Raw genomic sequence first — 19,859 nt, forward strand, 5'->3', positions numbered from 1 at the left:
AAAGTTAATAACAGGTACCCAACTGGAAGGGCCATGGTAAACTTTTGTCCTTCTCTGCAGAACTATGTGAACAGTATGAGCAAGTCATTCTTCGCAACTTTTGCCTTCCTGAACTCTTCTATCGCTCTTAAAACGGCCTGGGTCTACTTCCTGGCTAGTGTCTCTATCTTACATATTATCCCTATAAGCTCTTTAAAGATCATTTGGAGCATGCTTATTAGGATTGTTTCATTTGTACATATATCAAGACAGCAATAAAATTAAAAAAAAAAAGAAACCAATCACAATAAAATGAAGTAACAGCAACAACAATAACAAAAATAATAATGATGGTGACAATGAGCAATGCTGGAAAGCTGACTTGGTGGTCGAGAACACTTACTGTGAGCTGGGCAGTGGAGGCACACACCTTTGGTCCCAGCACATGGGAGCCAGAGTAAGGTGGATCTTTGTGAGTTCAAGGCCAGCCTAGTCTACAAAGTGAGTTCCAGGATAGCCAGGGCTACACAAAGAAACCTGTCTCAAAAAAAAAAAAAAAAAAAAAAAAAAAAAAACAGAGGAAGAGGGAGCACTTACTAAGAGAGGGCACTTACTGTTCTTTAAATGGACTTGAGTATGAATCCTAGCACCTATGTAAGTAGCTCACAATTGTCTGTAACTCCAGCTCCCAGGAATCACATGCCTCTGGCCCCTTAAGGTAACTGCACTCACATGCATATACCCACATACATACATGTAATTAAAAATAAGAATCTTGTCAGCCAGGCGTGGTGGGGTGGCACACACATGTTATGGCAGCACTTGGAGCCAAAGGCAGGCATAGGACGGCCTGGTCTACAAAGCAAGTCCAGGAGAACCAGGGCTACACAGAGAAACCTTGTCTCAAACAAACAAACAAACAAAAACAAAAATAAATAAAAATAAATAAATTAATTAAAAATCTTTAAAAAAAAACTCACAGATGACAACTTAGATGACTTCAAATCTATAGGAAGAGACTTTTTTGAAGTATATTTTGATGTAACAGTAAGTGGTTATTTTTTTATAAGAAACAAACAGGTATACTAACAAGAGAATTCAGAAGCAGGCAAAATGGATCAGGAAATTCTAGAACATTTTTTTTCCAAGTGGTATTAAGCTTAGGTCTTAAAGAAAGCATAAAGTGGTTCTCGCAAGAGCTGTGCATCCTTCTAAGCCGGCACTCCATAAGGACGAAGCCATGCGTCTTTCTAAGCCGGCACTCTGTAAGGACGAAGCCTTTTTGTATCAGCTCCTCAGCTGAAATCTTTCCAGAAAATCCAAATCCAGCTAGTTTGTGAGTTGGAGAAAAAGTTCAGTGGGAAGCAGGTAGCCTTCCTTGCTCAGAGGAGGATTCTGGCAACACGGAAAAGCTGAAAGAAAAATAAGTAGAAGCGCTCCAGAAGCGGCACCCCGACAGCAGAGCATGATGCCATCCTTGAGGGCTTGGTCTTCCCAAGTTAAATTCTGGTTATGAGGATCCGTGTGAAACTGGATGGTAGGCGGCTCATAAAGGATCATTTAGACAAAGCAGAGCAGAGCAATGTGGAGCATAAGGAGGAAACCTTTTCTGGTGTGTACAAGAAGCTCACAGGCAAGACCCTTGAATTCTAGAGTTTCAGTTGTAAAGAAAAAGACTGAAGCCGGGCATGGTGGTACATGCCTTTAATTCCAGCACTCAGGAGGCAGAGGCAGAGGCAGGTGGATCACTGTGAGTTCGAGTCCAGCCTGGTCTACAAAGCAAGTCCAGGACAGCCAAGGCTACACAGAGAAACCCTGTCTCCAAAAGCCAAAAAAGAAAGAAAACGACTGAATAAAGTGTCATTCATAGTTGAAAGAAAAAGAAAGAAAGAAAGAAAGAAAGGTTACCCTGGTGGTAAGTGGTGGCACAGGCCTTTAATCCCAGTGCTAGGGAGGCAGAGACAGTCGGATCTCTTGAGTTTGAAGCCAGCCTGGTCTACAGAGCAAGTTCTAGGACAGCCAGAACTACACAGAAAATCCCTGTCTCAAAAACAAAAAAAGCATAAAGTTAAAGAATACCAGTATGTGTGTATGTGGGGATGAGTGAGTGGAGGTGGGTGGGAACCTATTTCTAATAAGCAAGAAATCTTATGTCATAGTAATTTATTAACTAAGAGGTAGACAAAGATATAGCTAAAAGTGATTTTCAAGCATACAGAATAAAATGAATATACATTTACATTTTTGTATATTAGATTCTACCACCCACACCAAAGTATTCCAAGTGGTTAATGGCCCACATGGCCAAGCTTTAGCTCTATCAGCCAAGTACCTAGGATATTCGGTGCACCATAAGGCATCTGAAATCTCTGCTGGGTGGCAGTTAAATATAAAGCATGTTTTGACAGACACTAGACTTAACCTTGTCCAAAATTATCAAAGTGAACAATGGTATAAGTGCCACAAGCAGCCACTAAGCACTTTACCAGGTAGAACAAGAGGATAATTGCCAGTGCAACAGCTCAGCAGGTTGTCACCAAGCCTGACCTGAGTTTGACTCCCTGACCCCACATGGCACAAAGAATGAACTCTCACACGTTTTGTGACTGATACAAACTCATGTGCGTGCACATAAACGATAGGGAGAAAAAAAATTAGATAGACGGATGGGTGGATGTAAAATACAAAACAAACCAGGATAGGAACTGAATGATACAAGCTGCCCTGCTCCCTCCCATGAGGTTCCTCTTATCTCCTGCAAAACCTTCGTGTTCTTTTATTTCCTTTGGTCTTTGGACAGTTTTTGCTACATTTGTACACAGAGTCCAACCCTCAGGAAGTAGGAGGTAAAACAAGACTCCCCCACTGTGGCTCTGTCGTCATCACCCCAGCAGAGCAGAGCCATCTCTATGCACACCCTCACCTCTGCTCACCCTGTCATTCTGCTCACACTTGAACCTTCATTACTCACACCCAAATATGAAGTCAATGCCAACTTCAAGGAGTGGGTTACCCTGTCTCTTCAACATCTACATTACAAGTTTGTTTTACTATTGTAAGCAGAAAGAAAACGCAAAGTGAGAAGTATTATTTAATATAAATAATTTAAGCTAACATAAATCACACCTGATTTATGACTGTATTCTTCAATAATCCTCCTTAGGATAGGGATATGTTACTGCTCAGAAGCCAAATCCAGCTGGGCATGGGGGTGCATGCCTGTAATCCCAGCACTTGGGAGACAGAGGCAGGTGGATCTCTGTGAGTTCAAGGCCAGGCTGGTCTACAAAATGAGTCCAGGACAGCTAAGTCTACATAAAGAAACCCTGTCTTGAAAAAAAAAAAAGAAGAAGAAGAAGAAGCCAAATGCAGCCTTTATTGTACTTAATTTCCCTGGCACACAATCACATCCTCACGTCTATGTTCTCCCTACTTTCTCGCTTCATTTGTATGGCAGTGTGGAAGACACTGTGATCAGAACAACCTAAAATACTTGTTATCTGTCCCTTCACACACAAAAATATACGATGACCTTTCCTCTTTACCATTGTTTCATAAGGAACAATTCTGAGCTGCAAGGTAAAAATCTTTCCTAAAAACATATTAACATATTCTAAAGTCTACTAATTCTAGTTAGCAAGCTAAAAGACAAAGTGCAACACACTGTTTGTTGGGGATCAGAAAAAAAGCCTAGTGGATTTAAGAATTAAGGAGGTGGCTATCACTGGATCACAGCCGCCAAACTGAAGTTCAATCCCTTCGGGACTTCTGACCGAAGCAAGAACTGCAAATGCCATTTCAATGCCCCTTCTCATATTCGGAAGACCATGTCTTCCCCCTCTTTCCAAAGAGAATGCCCATTCAAAAGCACGATGAAGTGCAGGTTTTCCGAGGACACTACAAAGGCCAGCAGATTGGTAAAGTGGTCCAGGTGTACAGGAAAAAGTATGTCATCTACATTGAACGAGTGCAGCAAAAGGCTAATGGTAGCACTGTCCACGTGGGCACACCAGGCTAGAGTTGGACAAAGACCGTAAGAAGACCCTGGAAAGGAAAGCCAAGTCCCAACAAGTAGGAAATTAAAAGGGCAAATTCAAGGAAGAAACCATCGAGAAGATGCAAGAGCAGAGGCCTCTCATTACACTGTTTAAGTAGTTAAAAAAAAAGACAGTCAAGGCTACACAGAGAAACCCTGTCTTGAAAAGCCAAAAAAAAGAAAGAAAAAAGAAAAAGAAAGAAAAGAAAAACCAAAAGAGAAAAAAATTAAGGAACATCATATACAATTCAGATGAACATAAAATGTACATTATTTAAAGGCAGAAACTTTACTAGCCAGATACAAAATGTGATTAGCTCCATGACGATCCAATAGCGAAGATCTAAAGCATTTCCCTGCCCACAAAAATAAAAATAGTTTTCTTCCCTGAGAGGGTCATACATAGGAGCAGATTAGAACATGGGCATAACAGAATTAACATGCCCTATATTACTAAAGATACCAGCAAGATAGGTGAAAAATGTATTTTTACACTCAGTTATAAACAGCCTGTAATTTTTTTTGGGGGGGGGGGTGGGTTCGAGACAGGGTTTCTCTGTGTAGTCTTGGCTGTTCTAGACTCACTTTGTAGACCAGGCTGGCCTCGAACTCACAGCTATCTGCCTGTCTCTGCCTCCCAAGTACTGGGATTAAAGGCATGCGCCACCATGCTCAGACAGCCAGTAATTTTTAAAGATAAAATCACAGCATCTAATTTTTATTTTATTTTATAGTTTTTTGAGACAGAGTTTCTCTGTGTAGCCTTGACCTGGGCTGGCCTCGAACTCAGAGATCCACCTGCCTCTGCCTCCCAACTGCTGGGATTAAGGCAGGCGCCACCACGGCCAGGCAAGCATCTAATTTTTTAAAACCACTCTAATGACGTTTTATTTTGCAATTTTATTTAATTGCTGCCTTTGCCAGAGATGACATAAAGCACAGGTTCCTAAAATCTGCAGGTGTTACAAAGCTGAGAAAACAGCAATAATGTTAAAATCTTAAGAGAAACTGATAAAAGTGAGACATGCCCTGGTGCTGGATGTGGAAGTCCTTAACAGTGATGCACGTGAAGACGACCAATTCTAAGTGAAACTCAAACCGTGCCTCAGTATTGTTCGTACCATAGTTTCCCTTGCTTTAAAAGGGTTCTTTACAGCTCCCACCTAGCATCTCTCTCTGCTCCACACATGCCCTACCAGCTTCATCCTTCAGGATCCAATTTAGATCGTCCCCTATCTGAGAGCTTCCCCAACTCTCAGCAACAGTAACCAGTCTCCTCGTCCATGCTTCCACTATGCTGGCCTCATAAGAAATATGTCACTTGTACTATTTATCATATTGGAGACGTTTCTCACTAGGGAGACAAATTATCTCAGCATTTTCAAAATCTCTCCAAAGAAATATGGCAAGAGTAAACACACAGACCCTCAATGGATGGTCCATTCATTTTTATGTGTGTTTAGGCAGAGGAAGGGAGGAAATGTCTGACTTCATCACTTTTCTTTGGTTAAGTTGCATAATCTCTCTGAACGTGGTTCCTCTTCTATAAAATGGAGGTATGCTTCATAAAAAGTTTATGTAAAAAAATTAAATGAGATAATTCTAAACAAATACCCATAGTATACATGGACTCAAAACAAGTATGGATTTATTTTTATTTTATTTTGTTTTATTTTTGGTCAAGGATTTTTATGTGCAGAGAAGATCCTACGACAGTTGTTATCAACCTTCCTAATGCTGCGACCCTTCAATATAGTTGTTATGTTGAGGACCACAACCATAAAATTATTTTTCTTGCTACCTCATAACTGTAATTTTGGTACTGTTATAAATCCTAATGTAAATATCTGTGTTTCCTGATGGTCTTAGGTGACCCCAGTGAAAGGGGGTCACCTAAAGAGGTTGTGACCCACAGGTTGAGAAACCCTGCCCCAAGAGGATCACCAGGGCAGTAAGGAAACAGTGTCAGAGGAGCACATAAAAAGAGAAAGGGCAGGCCTGGTGTGGTGGTGCACACCTTTAATCCCAGCATTCTGGAGGCAGAGGCAGGCAGATCACTGTGAGTTTGAAGCCAGCCTGATCTACAAAGCAAGTCCAAGACAGCCAAGCTACACAGAGAAACCTGGTCTTGAAAAACCAAAAAAGAGAAAAGTCAGCCCTGAGGAGTAGGATCTGAAGTCTCTGAGTGGGAGCTTAACTACTCGAGGAATTTCTTCCTGGCAACTCAGGAGGGCAAGCACAGGAATAACAGAATTTTAAAAACAAAAACAAAAGAACCGGACCTTTAGTCACCATATATAGGACAAGGGAAACAAAATATATCCATGAGTTGTTTTGGGTTTGTTTTTTTTTTTGTTTTTTTTTTTTCGGGAGTGGGGGGGTGGTGGTGTCCAGACACAGTTTCTTTGTGTAACAGCCCTGGCTGTCCTAGTATTCTTTGTAGACCAGGCTGGCCTCAAACTCACAGAGATCCACCTGCCTCTGCCTCCCAAGTGCTAGGATTATAGGCCTGCACCACCACACCTGGTGTGCTGAGCCATCCTTTTTTTCCCCTTGTTTTCTGAGACAGGGTTTCTCTGTGTAGCTTTGGCTGTCCTGGCCTCACTTTGTAGACCAGGCTGGCCTCGAACTCAGTGATTGGCCTGCCTCTGCCTCCAGAATGCTGGGATTAAAGATGTGCGCCACCACACCCAACATGCTGAGCCATCCATCCTGCTGGCCCAGTTTTCACTGTGTTTTGATGAACATCAGGTTATAGTAAACAACCTAAAACCCAGTTTGTTGGCAAAGAAAGCTAAAGGTGTGAAGACTCCTTAGAATTATGATTTTATTTTTTAAGTAGGTATGTGGATATTTGCTTGCCATGTTTGTCTATCCACCACATACATGCCTGGTGCCCATGGAAGCCAGAAGTTATTGGATTACCTGGAACTAGAGCTACACACAGTTGTGAGCTGCACTGTGAGTCCTGGGAACTGAACCCACGTCTTCTAGAAAAATAGCCAATGTTCTTAACTGCTAACATCTTCCCCGCCCAGCACTGCTTAGACATGGAGCCTAAGTTCATCAGCCCTTGCACGCAGGCGGCCACGAGTTCGTCAATATAACAAAGATGATGCAGGGGGCCACGAGTTCGTCAATATAACAAAGATGATGCAGGGGGCCATGTGCTCATCAATATAACAAAGATGACCCTAAGACCTCACAGATCTATCTCCCCCCGCCCCGCGCCACAACTTGTTCTGAAGCACCTTGGGATACTCTCGTACTCTTAGGCTGAGAAAAGTCATCCCTTCAGAGTCCCACACAAGTGTCAGATCTCATTTCTTACTCCACTCAGGATCAGCATCCACTGGACATAGTTAAGTGGACGAGCTCAGAGGACAAGAAAAACCAAACTGAGAAGCTGCACAATAGTGAGACAAAATGGATTTTTTTGTTGTTTTTTGAGACAGGGTCTCTCTGTGTCTTGGCTGTCCTGGACTCACATTGTAGACCAGGCTGGCCTCGAACTCATAGCGATCCACCGGAGTGCTGGGATTAAAGGCGTACGCCACCACCGCCCAGCTGACAAAATGGATTATTATTTCAATCCATTATGATACAACTACTGATACACACACTTTGACTGAAGAAAGCTCTGTGTTAACATGAAACAGCATAACCTGCTAAGCATAGGAAAGATAAAGCTGAAAGCTGAGGGTGGTGGTGCATGCCTTTAATACCAGCACTTGGGGAGGCAGAAGCAAGCAGATCTCTGTAAGTTCAAGGCCAGCATGGTCTATAAATTGAATTCCAGAAAAGCCAAGGCAGAGAAACTGTCTCAAAAAACAAAAACAAGAAAGGAAGGAAGGAAGGATGAATGAGTGAGCTGAAAAAATATTTAGGAAACTCTGCTCTATCCTAGGAAAAAATGACTTCTGAGCACAACAGGAGGAACATGCGGCCAACTTATCCCCCCAAAAGACCTAAACACACCTAACTTGAAGACACTAGTTTGAAAGACTATCTATCCACATTCCCTTGAAAAGTGCATGCTCACCAAACAGCTTTCCACTGTAACTAGATTTTACATACCCCGTCACCAATGTGAGAACTGGCTGGTATGAAAAACATTTTGCTCCATGATAAATTGACTGCACCAGGTGTGGTGGCACATGCTTGTAATCCCAGAGCTCAAGTGCAGGAAGAGCTCACGTTCCTAGCCAGGCTGGGCTACACAGCCAAAACTTGTCATTCATAAACAGATAAATAGCATCCTGATTTGTGCACTTACTACCTCGAGCTTAATCACTGAGGACACAGTAAAGGCCAATGCTGCGCTGACCACAGAGAATGGTGCCATCTATACAAACCTAGGAGGTTAACTTGAAAAGCTTGTAGTTCTAGCTTCTTTGTGCACATTTCTACAACCTTTGACAACAGGCAGAATTCTTCATATAAAGCACCATGTGAGAGTAAGTGGCAGAAAGCAAAGTCGAAGGCCTTAGGAATATAAATTACAATCCTAGTGTCATCAAGTGCTAAAGATATGATTACAATTGCAATCCTAAAGTTTAATCAATATCCTGAAACCTTTCCTCACTTATGAAAAGGGCTCAGTTAACACAAGGAAGTGATAAACAACAAAAACAATGTATTCTAAGCTAGTCAAATCTTTTTCACTGCAACTATTTCATTGGAAATTTCATTTGTTCCAGGTTGAAACAAGCTGAACTGCTTACTAGTCTGAGGTGGAAGAGATTTTTAAACTTTACATAGATTCAAAGATGTAAAATTTCAATTCTAAACAGATAAAAGTCACTGGATAGTACAACAAATCATTAAGAAACCATATTTAAGATGTATAATTTCTTTCTTTCTTTTTTTTAAAGATTTATTTATTTTCTATATATCTGATGTAGACATGCAGTCCAGAAGAGGGCATCAGATCTCATTATAGATGGTTGTGAGCCACCATGTGGTTGCTGGGAATTGAACTCAGGACCTCTGGAAGAGCAGGCGGTGCTCTTAACGGCTGAGCCATCTCTCCAGCCCCAAGATGTATAATTTCTAGTATTCAGAGCCAACTGTCTTTTTTTTTTTTTAACAATTCATAACCAAAAACAAAAATTGGGGGCCAACCAAAATTATAGTAAATCCTCACCTGACATGAAACTAAATTATGCTCTTTCACATGTATACTTGCCTACAGTTAATGTGCTATTTGTAATAGGTTTTTCTCAGAGAACAGGTCAAACAAGTTAGCAATTACTTCAGAAACATTTAGTCCAGACCATTTAAATAGGGAAAATTGTAAGCCGGGCATGGTGACGCATGTCTGTAACCCCAGCACTTGGGAGGCAGAGACAGGAGGATCGCTCGGAGTTGGAGGCCAGCCTGATCTACAAGGTGAGACCAGAACAGCCAAGGCTACACAGAGAAACCCCCTCTGTGGGGAGAGGGGAGGAAACTGTGCTGTGATATGACTGACAGTCCATCTTGGTCACAGTCTCTGTGTTAAAGAACATGTGGTCTCAGAGAAACCTAGCACATTCTCCAGAAAGAGGTAACCGCCACCTTGGCCTAGGAAGGAAAGAGGAAGAGACTTTAACAGAGACGGAACATCATTCAGCAATGAAAAGTTTCTGACAAACTACTAACCAGGAAGTTAGAGGTGTGCTGGGAAGCTGAAAGAAACCTCCCTGACACTAATTATGGCAGAAACTTATATTCAAGAAATAAAAAGAAAATTGAAGTAAGTGAGCAAGCATAGGCAAGTTTTCAGACAAATACACAAGTTTTTCAAAATATAAAAGGTAATCCTTAAATTCATACAAATCAACTTAAGATGTAAGTTAAAGCAAGTTTCCTTCTATTTCTACAGCTCATCATATACCATCCACCCTAATGCATTTTTGAAAAGAAGATTTTTTACCATATAAGAGAATGGGGAGATAGTTAAAGACTTAACACAACTAAATGCCAGTCTATTTCACAGCCAATTCAAAAACCATAAGGATTAAATATCTAAGACCATAATGCAATTTTGTTTAAGGCAAATGATCAAGTATCTGTTACCAAATTAATCACCTCTATTAAACTGTTTGTGACTTCCAAAACCTCAATGCTTTAGCACTGAGAAAATAAGAGATTTTTTTGTTGTTTTGTTTTAAGCCACCTTTAAATGTTTTAATATTAATACTACAAAGCATACAATTCCTCACTTTTTGTGTTAGGATACCAAAAATATTTGTTTGTTTTGTCTTGTTTTTCAAGACAGGGTTTCTCTGTGTGGCTTTGGCTGGCCTCGACTTGCTTTGTACACCAGGCTAGCTTCAAACTCAAAGAGGCCAAAAATCTTTATTTTATCATTTCAGATTTCTCTATGATTAGAATAATTCATCTCAGGAACCAAAGTACACCAAGGATTTTTAATTCACAGGAGATAAAAGTCAAATTTACCTCGCCCTCTACAGTGAGGCCAGCCTCTTTTGTTGTTTGGTTAGAGGCACTGTTTGTTTTTTAGGGTCTTTACTTTGTCTTCCAGACAAGCCCAAAGCTCACTCTGTGGCCCGGACTAGCCTTGAACTTACAGACCTACTTCAGTCTCCTGAGTGTGTGACAAAAGAGCCTTTCAAAAGATTGCTTCTATCAAAGGAAAGAGGAGCTCGGGATGTAAGCCTATATTAACTATTTTCTTGGTACTCTTAAGTTCAGAAATGTTATTAAGGACTCTAGCTTAAACTTCAGAAGAAAATATGAAGACATCATCCTTGCACAGTTACCCAACTCAAATCCACTTAAGAAGTTACATGAGTGCACTCAAAGTAATAAAACAAGTCTGAACAGGAGCCCAGTGAGCTGTGCACTCCTACTTAAAGGTACTATTTGATGAAAGTACTATCTGCTTCTCTAAATATAACAAGTTTACCTGTAACCCCTTCTAGGGAGCTGAAGGGGGGTATGTGTGTCTTACTTGGAACTGATTTTTGTAATCTCACTACTCCTTTCTCAGACAGCTGCAGGGTTTGACTAGAGACCTCCCAGGATCAAGCCTTTCCCCTCAGGCCCCCACACTCAGAAATCCTCCTACACACATCGTATTTGGTTGCTATTAACACAAGGTTTCTAACCCACAAAGACGTCTGCGTGGAGGATAAAGAACGTGCAAAGAGGGGTGGGGGTGGGGGTGAGGCCGTTCCCGTGACTGATCGATTCAGGCTCTCATTTAGGGACCCTGTTTTAAACCCGGGGCCCTGAAACATACCGGCGCCGCTTCGTGTCACTGAGCCAGGGAAGCTCTTGGATGTACCAAGCAATGGACTGAAAATCTGGGAGCTGAAGCTACTTCTCTGGTCTGCACTAGCTTCGGGTTCTTATCAAAACAAAAGCTGTGGCACATGTCAGGCGGCCCACATGCTCGCGCGGGAGAAGGGGGGCGGTGGGGGGGGCAGTTGCCGATAAAGAGGCGACAGACTGAAGGTGGAGTTGAACTGGTCTAACCACCCTCTCCCGACTCCCACCGCCCCAGCTCCTGCCTACAAGAAAAGGAAAACGAAGGGCGTCCGGGACCCAGCTGTCTCTCACTCCTCTCCCCAAGCTCGGCCCGACTTCTTCCTCGCCGGTCTCCCGGGGGCGGAGACGCCGAGTTCCCGGGGGACCCGAGTTAGTCACCAAGAAGAGGCGGTGACAGAGCGAGCGCGCGGCTCGCGTCGCTTACTCCCAGGCCTAGGCGGCGCGGGACGCGAGGCCGCCGCTCGGGACACCCGTGTCCCCCGCGCCCCCTTGACCGGCGAAGAGATCCCCTCGCCCCTGGGGCGAGCCACCACTCCTGCCCGGGTCCCCACCTTAGCCCTGGCAGCCCTCTCCCCGCGCCCCAACACACACACCCCAAACGTCAGAAGCCACGCGCGACCGATAAAACCTAGTCCCGGGCGGGCCGTTTCCTGCCCTCGGGGTCAGGGATTCCCTCTCCCGGCTGCGGGACCGCGGGCGGCGCGAGGCTGACCCGGCGGGGATCCCGGAACCGGCGGCCGAGCGCGTGCGGCCGCGGCGGGGAGGGGCGAGGCGGGGAGTTTCCGCCCGCCCGGCGAGCGCGGTGGCTCCGAGCGGTCCCCGGCCTCCGCGGGGGCCCAGCCGCCAGCCGCCCCACGCGGTCACGGCGCGCCGCGGGGGAGGGGGGCGGCCCGGCCACCCGTCACGAGCCCGGGAGAGAAAGAGACAGCCAAGACAAAAGGGCGCGGGGGCGGCCGTCCCCACTGACCCGGCGCCCGCGCCGCGGCCGGCCTTACTCGTAGTGGCGGAAGATCTCGTTGGTGACTTTACAGTAGAAAACTTCCTCGTCCGGCCGCAGGTCTCCCGGCGGCTTCTGCCTCACGAACGGCTTTCGGTGAAGCAACGGCATCTCTGGGCTGCTCCCGTCCGCCCCGCGTCCCTAAGCAAATTGGAGGGAAAGGAAAAGCCGGTAAGGTGGGGAGCGCCGGGGCTGCTCGGCTGCCTTTTGTGTCACTGACGAGCCCGGTCCTCGCCGCCGCCGGTGTGCCGAGTCAGTCGGGCGGCCGGGGCCCCAGCGCGCCCCGAGGGAGCCTCACAATGGGGCGGACGCCCCGCTGCGGGCGGGTGGTGCGGCGGCCCCCTCCCCCAGGGCCGCTCCGGGCCGCCGCACCCCCGGGTGCCGGGACGGGCAATGTGCTCGACGCCGAGCCGAGCCGGCGCATCCCGGAGCTAGGCGGCCACGGACGGACCCCAGGGCGCCGCCGCGCTTTGTTCCCGGTTCCCCGGGACGCCGGCTCGTGAGCCCCTCACCTGCGAGCGCTTGCCAGCCGCCGCACCTTCCCACGAGGATCGCCCAGAGGGCCCGGCCCGCCCCGCCCCGGAGTCTCTCCCGGCCGCCGCCGCCGCTGCTCGCGCTGCCACTGCCGGGCTCCGCGCGGGGATCGCGTCCCGCCGGCACTTCCCCGCCTCTCCGCGCTCCTGGGAAGTTTCTGAGCTACTTTCGGCTCTGAAGGAGGAAGAGCAGTGGGGAGGAGCTTTGCGCTTCTCGCTTCTACCTTTTTATTGGTTACTGGATGACTTTTACAGCCTGTCACTGATACAGGAAGAGACGGCGAAGAGCCTGGGAGAGCCACATTATTAATTAATGGAGCAACCCCTCGTGAAGAATCAGAAGCATCCTCCATGTTTGCGATTATCGGCCAGAAGATCTAGGGAAAGCGCTAGTGTTCCTTAAACACATGGCTGACGAAGTAAAGCCTTCATCTTTTTCAATGGGCCACCAGCGCTCAGCTTTTGAACTGGAAAGGGGATTCCAATTCCGATTTAAACTGCACTTTGAAGAAGGGAAGAATGAGAAACGAAATTGTTAAAAACTCGCAAAGTATTTTGCATGGGTAAACATCCATCTTGAAGAAAATACCTATCTTGACACCTCCGTCTTAATACTTAAAACAATTTAAATGTTTGGATAGCTCAGGAAAACACAAGTTTGAAATGTTATCACAATTATAAGATCCCCAACATATTTTAAACTAAACACACACTTTAAAAAGTGTAATATATACACTCCTATAAGTAATTTAAGGTCAGCATTTAGTTCAATTAGAATCAACAATGAAATGTCTCATAAAACAATTTTCCTATATCAGTAATTTTCACCTATGAAAACAGTTTTAATGCTTATGACACCTGGGACTTTTGAATTGAAAAGAATACTCTAAATTAGAAATCATTCAAAGTGTTCACCAGCTGAAAAAAATACTCTAAATTGGAAATCAACCAAAATTTTCACCAGCTTTGCTCTGATGGCCTTTTTTTTTTTTAACCATCACTTATTTGTTGTTTGCATGTGAGAATTAGTCTAAAAGTAATCCTGAAGCATAGTCATCCAATAAAACGCTACTTTTTTCTAATTACTAACACTGTGAAATGATTTCAATAACTGGAATCAGCCAGGCTTAGTGGCACACGCCTTTAATCCCAGCACTTGGGAGGCAGAGGCAGGCGCATATCTGTGAGTTCGAGGCCAGGCTGGTCTACAGAGCGAGTTGTAAGACAGCCAGAGATGTTACACAAAGAAACCCTGTCTTGAAAAAACAAAAAATAAAATGACATAAAAAAATCATTAAAAGTATGTGTGCATACACATTTTTAGATGATTATATTTGCAGAAAATTAGAAGTCTCCCAGTGGCAAATATATACTTAAACCTGTATAAACTTTTCAGAAAAAGTACATACTTCTGGTGTTTTAAACTGGCCTCCAGGGGCTGGAGAGGTGGCTCAGTGGTTAAGAGCACAAACTGCAGCCTGGTGGTGGTGGCGCATGCCTTTAATCCCAGGTGGATCTCTGTGAATTGGAGGCCACCCTGGTCTACAAAGCTAGTCCAGGACAGCCTAGGCTACACAGAGAAACCCTATCTATCTCGGAAAGACAAAACACACACCAAAAAAAAAAAAACCTTAAAAAATTAAAAACACGTTTATGTTTTATTATAAATACAAATATTGATTAAATTATTTTATTATCCTTTCAAAATTGATATTTTAGTCTTTTTTTTTTTTTTTTTTTGGTATTTTTTGAGAAAGTTTCTCTATAACAGAGCCCTGGCTGTTGTGGGCTAGCTTTGAAGACCAGGCTGGCCTCAACTCACAGAGATCATCCTGCCTCTGCCTCCGAGTGCTGGGATTAAAGGCATGCACCACTACACTCGATCCTTTTTGTCATTTTTTTAAGACTGGCTCTTGCTATATGGCCCAAGCTGAACTGGCTCTGGCTGTTGCAAATTTGAAATCCTCCTGCCTTAGCTTCCTGAGTGCTGGGATTACAAGAGTGTGCCACTAACCCCAGCTCACCATTTCTCTTCAAGTTATTCTATACAATTACTACTAAAAGCTTACTTAATTATTATGACTTATTTATGTATTTTGATGTCATGATTACTTCCTGGCTTTTGAAAATAAAAAGCTCATTACTATATTCAGAAAGTACAGAATACTGTCACAAAATTGACTTTGTATTTTTTTAGAAAATGGAAATACTGTAAAATAAGCCATGAAAGCTAGAATAATAACAGGTAAAGGAGAAATCAATTAAAGTTATTACCATTTTAAATATAGTTAAATTGTAATTTTAGTTCCTTTTATGTACCAGAACAACATACTAGCTCATTTAAGAGGAAAGTGCTGGGTGGTGGTAGAGAGATGGCTCAGTCATTAGGAGCACTGGCTGTTCTTCCAGAGGACCAAGGTTCAGTTCCCAGCTCTCACATGGCAGCAGCTTACAACTGTCTGTCACTCCTGTTCCAAGGGATCTGACACCCTCATACAGACAAAACACCAATGCACATAAAATAAATCATTTTTTAAGGCAAGTGTATTCCAACCTCCAAAAAGTAATGGTCTGTGGGGAAGAGATAAAAGCACATCCTAGACAGGAGTTACGTGAGTCCTAACAGTCACAAGTAATACAATCCAAAAAGAAGAGTAGAGAAAAAGTAAAAGAACAAACAGAAGGAAGTCCCAGGATCTGCCTGATCCTCCGTCCAAGAGGCTGTCTGTAGGATATGATTGGATACTCCACTTTATCCAAGTACAGGCCCTTCCCTCCCCTCCCCCATTAGTCACCCATCTGGGTGACCACACCACTCTAAGATATAAATATGCTAGCAACACAGGTGTGTATCAATCGAACATCCTCAAGGTGTAATTTGGTTAAGTGTCAATTTTGAGAAGCTATGCTGCTTTAGACACATTACAATAAAATAAGACTGTCAAGTGTAAGTTTTAAAACCTTGAGCTAGGTTAATTTTCCTATCTTATGAAAAGTGGTTTTGTGAGCAACTTATCAATTAGCTATAGAAGACACCATTGGAATCTTTTCAGTTTTTCCTTTTGTGCCTGAGGAAATGAATCATAAGAGCTAGAATCCAAGCCCCGGACAGTCTTTTTAGACCACACATTTTCAATAAGATTTGATAAAATGTCATTTTCTTTCATATTCTACTTCCCTATAGAACTTTTACAATCCTTGCTGAACTACAAAAATATTATAGAGCTGTCTTCATAATCATCAGAAATAATTTTTTTGAGAGTTATTGAGAATTTCAACCCCTCAGGACAGGGGCAGGGGAGAGGAGAATGAATTGTCAAGAATGTAGTCATTATAGTTTTTTTCCCCCCCTCCGAGACAAGGTTTCTCTGGGTAGCCTTGGTTGTCCTGGACTCACTTTGTAGACCAGGCTGGCCTCGAACTCACAACGATCCACCTGCCTCTGCCTCCTGGGTGGTGGGATTAAAGGCGTGTGCCACTACCACCCGGCCCAGTCATTATAATCTTAAACAGCTAACCTAAACCCTGTCTCACATTCCATCAACATATCTGACAAACGCCAGTACACTGTGCTCTTACCTCAGCAAGGCGATACAGGTATTCGGAGGGTGTGTTCTCCCTAAAATCTTCTGAGGAGCTTGCCTCATAAACACATGCAAGAAACACATCCACCTTCAACTCCTTTCCTCTTCATCTCTGGCATATCTCAACACCTCCCATGCTCACTTTACTGCTTTTCTGACAAATTCATAGCATGTGACCTGTAGAACAAGTCTGTTCCTTTCTTCACATCAGAAGCCCCTGGTTTGATGTGTGAGCAGTGACTCTAGACCTCTGCTGCCCATAAGAATCACCTGTGAAGTGTTTGAGGAATACTGATGCCAGCCCGGTGGTGGTGGTGAACGTCTGTAATCCCAGCACACAGGAAAGCCGGAGGCAGGTGGATCTATGTGAGTTCGAAACCAGCCTGGCCATCTTTAAAACAGTAATAGTTAACATTTAGTGCATGCTTATGGTTTTGTGTTTTGTTTGTTTTTGTTTGGTTGGTTGGCTTTTTGTTTGTTTTGTTTTTTGAGACAAGGTCCCTCTGTGTTAGCCTTGGCTGTCCTGGACTCGCTTTGTAGATCAGACTGGCCTCGAACTCACAGTGATCTGCCTGCCTCTGCTTCTCCAAGTGCTGGGATTAAAGGTGTGCGCCAGCACGCCCCGCAGCTCTCCAGTTCAGCACAGTTCATCTTTGGACTTTGCCGATGAAGCCACTGAGGCTGGAGAGGTTACTCCAGCATCTGAATCCGGAAGTATATCTGTTCTTAAACCCCAAACCACTCTCCCTACTTCTGTTGTGTACTGAAGATTTGCATTCCAGGCAGTGGTAAGTATGTGCCTTTCATCTCAGAGGCAGAGGCAGTTGAATCTCTGTGCTATTCAAGCTCAGATAGAAATTGAAACAAGGAACTTGATTCTGTGCACAAGAACAATTCAGAATGTGTAATAAAGAGCGGTTATAAATGGAGGCTACAAAATAGCTCACTGGGCGAGATGCTTGCCCAACATCCTGGCAGCACCGCTGACCTCCACATACACACCATGGCGCATGTTCACCCATATGCACATCATATATCCACAACAATGAGTAAATGCATTTAAAGTAAAAAGTTACAAATGATACTACTTAAGCATGAAAGTGCTACAGGAAACCATAGAAAACTTAAGTTACTTATGAACAGAAAAGCTTAAATACAACATGAAGCACAGAATTCACAATATACGATTCCATAAAGTAAAAATTAAAAGTTCTTCCTGACAACCGCTATCACAAAGTTGAAATACAAAAATCAAATTGGGGCACTTGGGAGGCAGAGGCAGGGGGAATCACTGTGTTCAAGGCTAACCTGGTCTACAAAGCGAGGTCAGGACAGCCAAGGCTAACACAGAGAAACCCTGTCTTGAAAAAAAAAAAAATCAAATTAGGAAAAAAATATTTGCAACTTGTGGACAAAGAGCCTATTTTCCTAATAGACGAAGAAATCTTATAATCACAATCGCCCAAGGGAAACAAATCAGAAATACAACTGATGTTTTAAACACTCTCAACCCCATTCATAAGAGAAATTCGAGTTAAGACTACATTGAGACAGCAGTTTTATCTTCCTTATTAGCAAAGCTCACCATCGTGTTGATAAGTTTGGAGAAACAACTTTCTATAGAGGGGAAAATCTACATAAGATTACAAACATGCTAGAAATTTTGTGTGTAGGCAGACATACCCTACAGGCATCTCATTATGAATATTTACTTAAGTAATGTTAGAAATAGCATATTAAAACCAATGGAAATGTCAACAATTGCGTAAGTTATGTGTACACGTACAATGGCTAGTATTCAGACATTAGAAAAATAAGGAAATCAAAGAACAAAACATACATAAAAGTTTTATATAATGCCTTCATATCCTTATATATTCAATGGATATTAAAATATATGTAAGGGCTAGAGAGATGGCAACTGCTGCTCTTGTAGAAGACTCGGGTTCGAGGCCCAGGACCCATATAGCAGCTTATAACTACCATAACTATAGTTCTAAGGGATCTGATGCCTTCTGACCTTCATGAACATTTACACGATGCATATGCACACCCACAGACAAAACCCTCATACACACAAAATAAGTAGAAGAAAATAAAATAGAAATATGACACATCTGGAAGGATATTATAGAAAACAAACTGGTTGCCTCTGAGCAGATAAAAGGTGGCTAGCTGCTAGAGATGAAAGGTAGAGTCTTCGCTGAAGAAAGACAAATACAGCTGGGTGTGGTGGCACAAGCCTGTAATCCCAGCACTCAGGGAGGCAGAGGCAGGCGGATCTCTGTGAGTTCGAGGCCAGCCTGGTCTGCAAATTGAGTCTAGGATAGCCAAGGCTACACAGAGAAACTCTGTCTTAGAAAAAATAAAGAATTTTATTTTAAAAATAAAAGAATACCTTTTATAAAAAGTAAAATTTGAATTTCTGTGTTATGTGTCCTGCACAGGGCCTTGTATCATCAGATGTCACTGTGACAAGAATTTGACACATATTTGTAGTTCAGGTCAGTGGCCACATAGATGTACAAAACAGAGATATAATGTAATTAGAGTGATACGAATAGAGTCAGGTAAGCAATTGCTTTCATCTTAATATGGAAATAGAATAGATCACACATCTAAAGGCCACCTAGATTATCTATGCCGATTCTAGCTTATGCAATACATTGTTACTATGTTCAGCCAAATAGATCTGTTGTTCTTTAAAAAACAACAAACCATACATATAAGGAATAAGCCAGTGGTTTTAAAATATGAATTATAGGGTTCCCTTTTATCACTAAAAGCTATCAAATCTACCTAAAGTTTCACTAATAATTGGCATGTCACTTGCTGACTAATTTGTTACTGGAGTAGAAAATATTAGCATATATTTGTCTCTCATTTATTTTCCCCTTTGTGTTTAGGCCGCAGCCTGCTAACAGGGATCATTTAAATGATTACCATTCAATTTTTAATTTTTTAAATATTTAGCACAGTGCCTGGAACACAGCAGGTACTCAAAACCCACGGTGGAGGAATTCCATTTTGTCATGTTTCTGAAGATACTTAGAGCTAGAGCAGTATTTCTTTCCGCTTTGCTTTTATCACTGGAAATAGGATTGTTAATAAATACTATTTTGACACCAAGAACTGGCCGCTGGGCTTTACAAGAGTCCAGTCGTGTGGCCACACTTATATTCAGAAACTACATGGTAACAAGGGGCAGGCACAAGCCAGCTGAATTCAGAACCGGGTCCTGAATACATTTTGTAAACTCTAACCTAAGGATTCTGCACAAAGCACTCCGTTCCCTCAAGCCCCTGTACAGCGAAGACACTTAGGGTTCCCTCCCATTTATGTTGCTGCTTTCCTGTTTCCTATCCAGAACCTGGAAGCTGTGCCACCACATTTCCTATTGTCCTAATGTCTTGGTTCAAAATCCTTAACACACTTGAAATTTATTTCTTCAG

The 19,859-nt window shown here is 43.2% G+C and overlaps 1 protein-coding gene across 2 annotated transcripts in view; it reads right to left on the reverse strand.

Moving 5' to 3' along the window:
* The window catches only part of Baz1a (bromodomain adjacent to zinc finger domain 1A), an 88,536-nt gene extending 75,634 nt beyond the window's left edge, over positions 1 to 12,902 (reverse strand). The window contains exons 1-2 of one of the 2 annotated variants that reach the window (XM_051145991.1): positions 12,803 to 12,902; positions 12,289 to 12,431 (exon numbers count right to left, since the gene is read on the reverse strand). In XM_051145991.1, the coding sequence (XP_051001948.1) occupies positions 12,289 to 12,401 (113 nt within the window). In that variant the 5' untranslated portion in view covers positions 12,402 to 12,431; positions 12,803 to 12,902. The remainder of the gene's footprint in view (positions 1 to 12,288; positions 12,432 to 12,802) is intronic. The other variant, XM_051145982.1, reaches the window with a different exon arrangement.
* Between the last annotated feature and the right edge of the window lie 6,957 nt (positions 12,903 to 19,859).

This window comes from Acomys russatus, chromosome 1 (assembly GCF_903995435.1).
Source record: "Acomys russatus chromosome 1, mAcoRus1.1, whole genome shotgun sequence".
NCBI classification, from domain to species: Eukaryota; Metazoa; Chordata; class Mammalia; order Rodentia; family Muridae; genus Acomys; species Acomys russatus.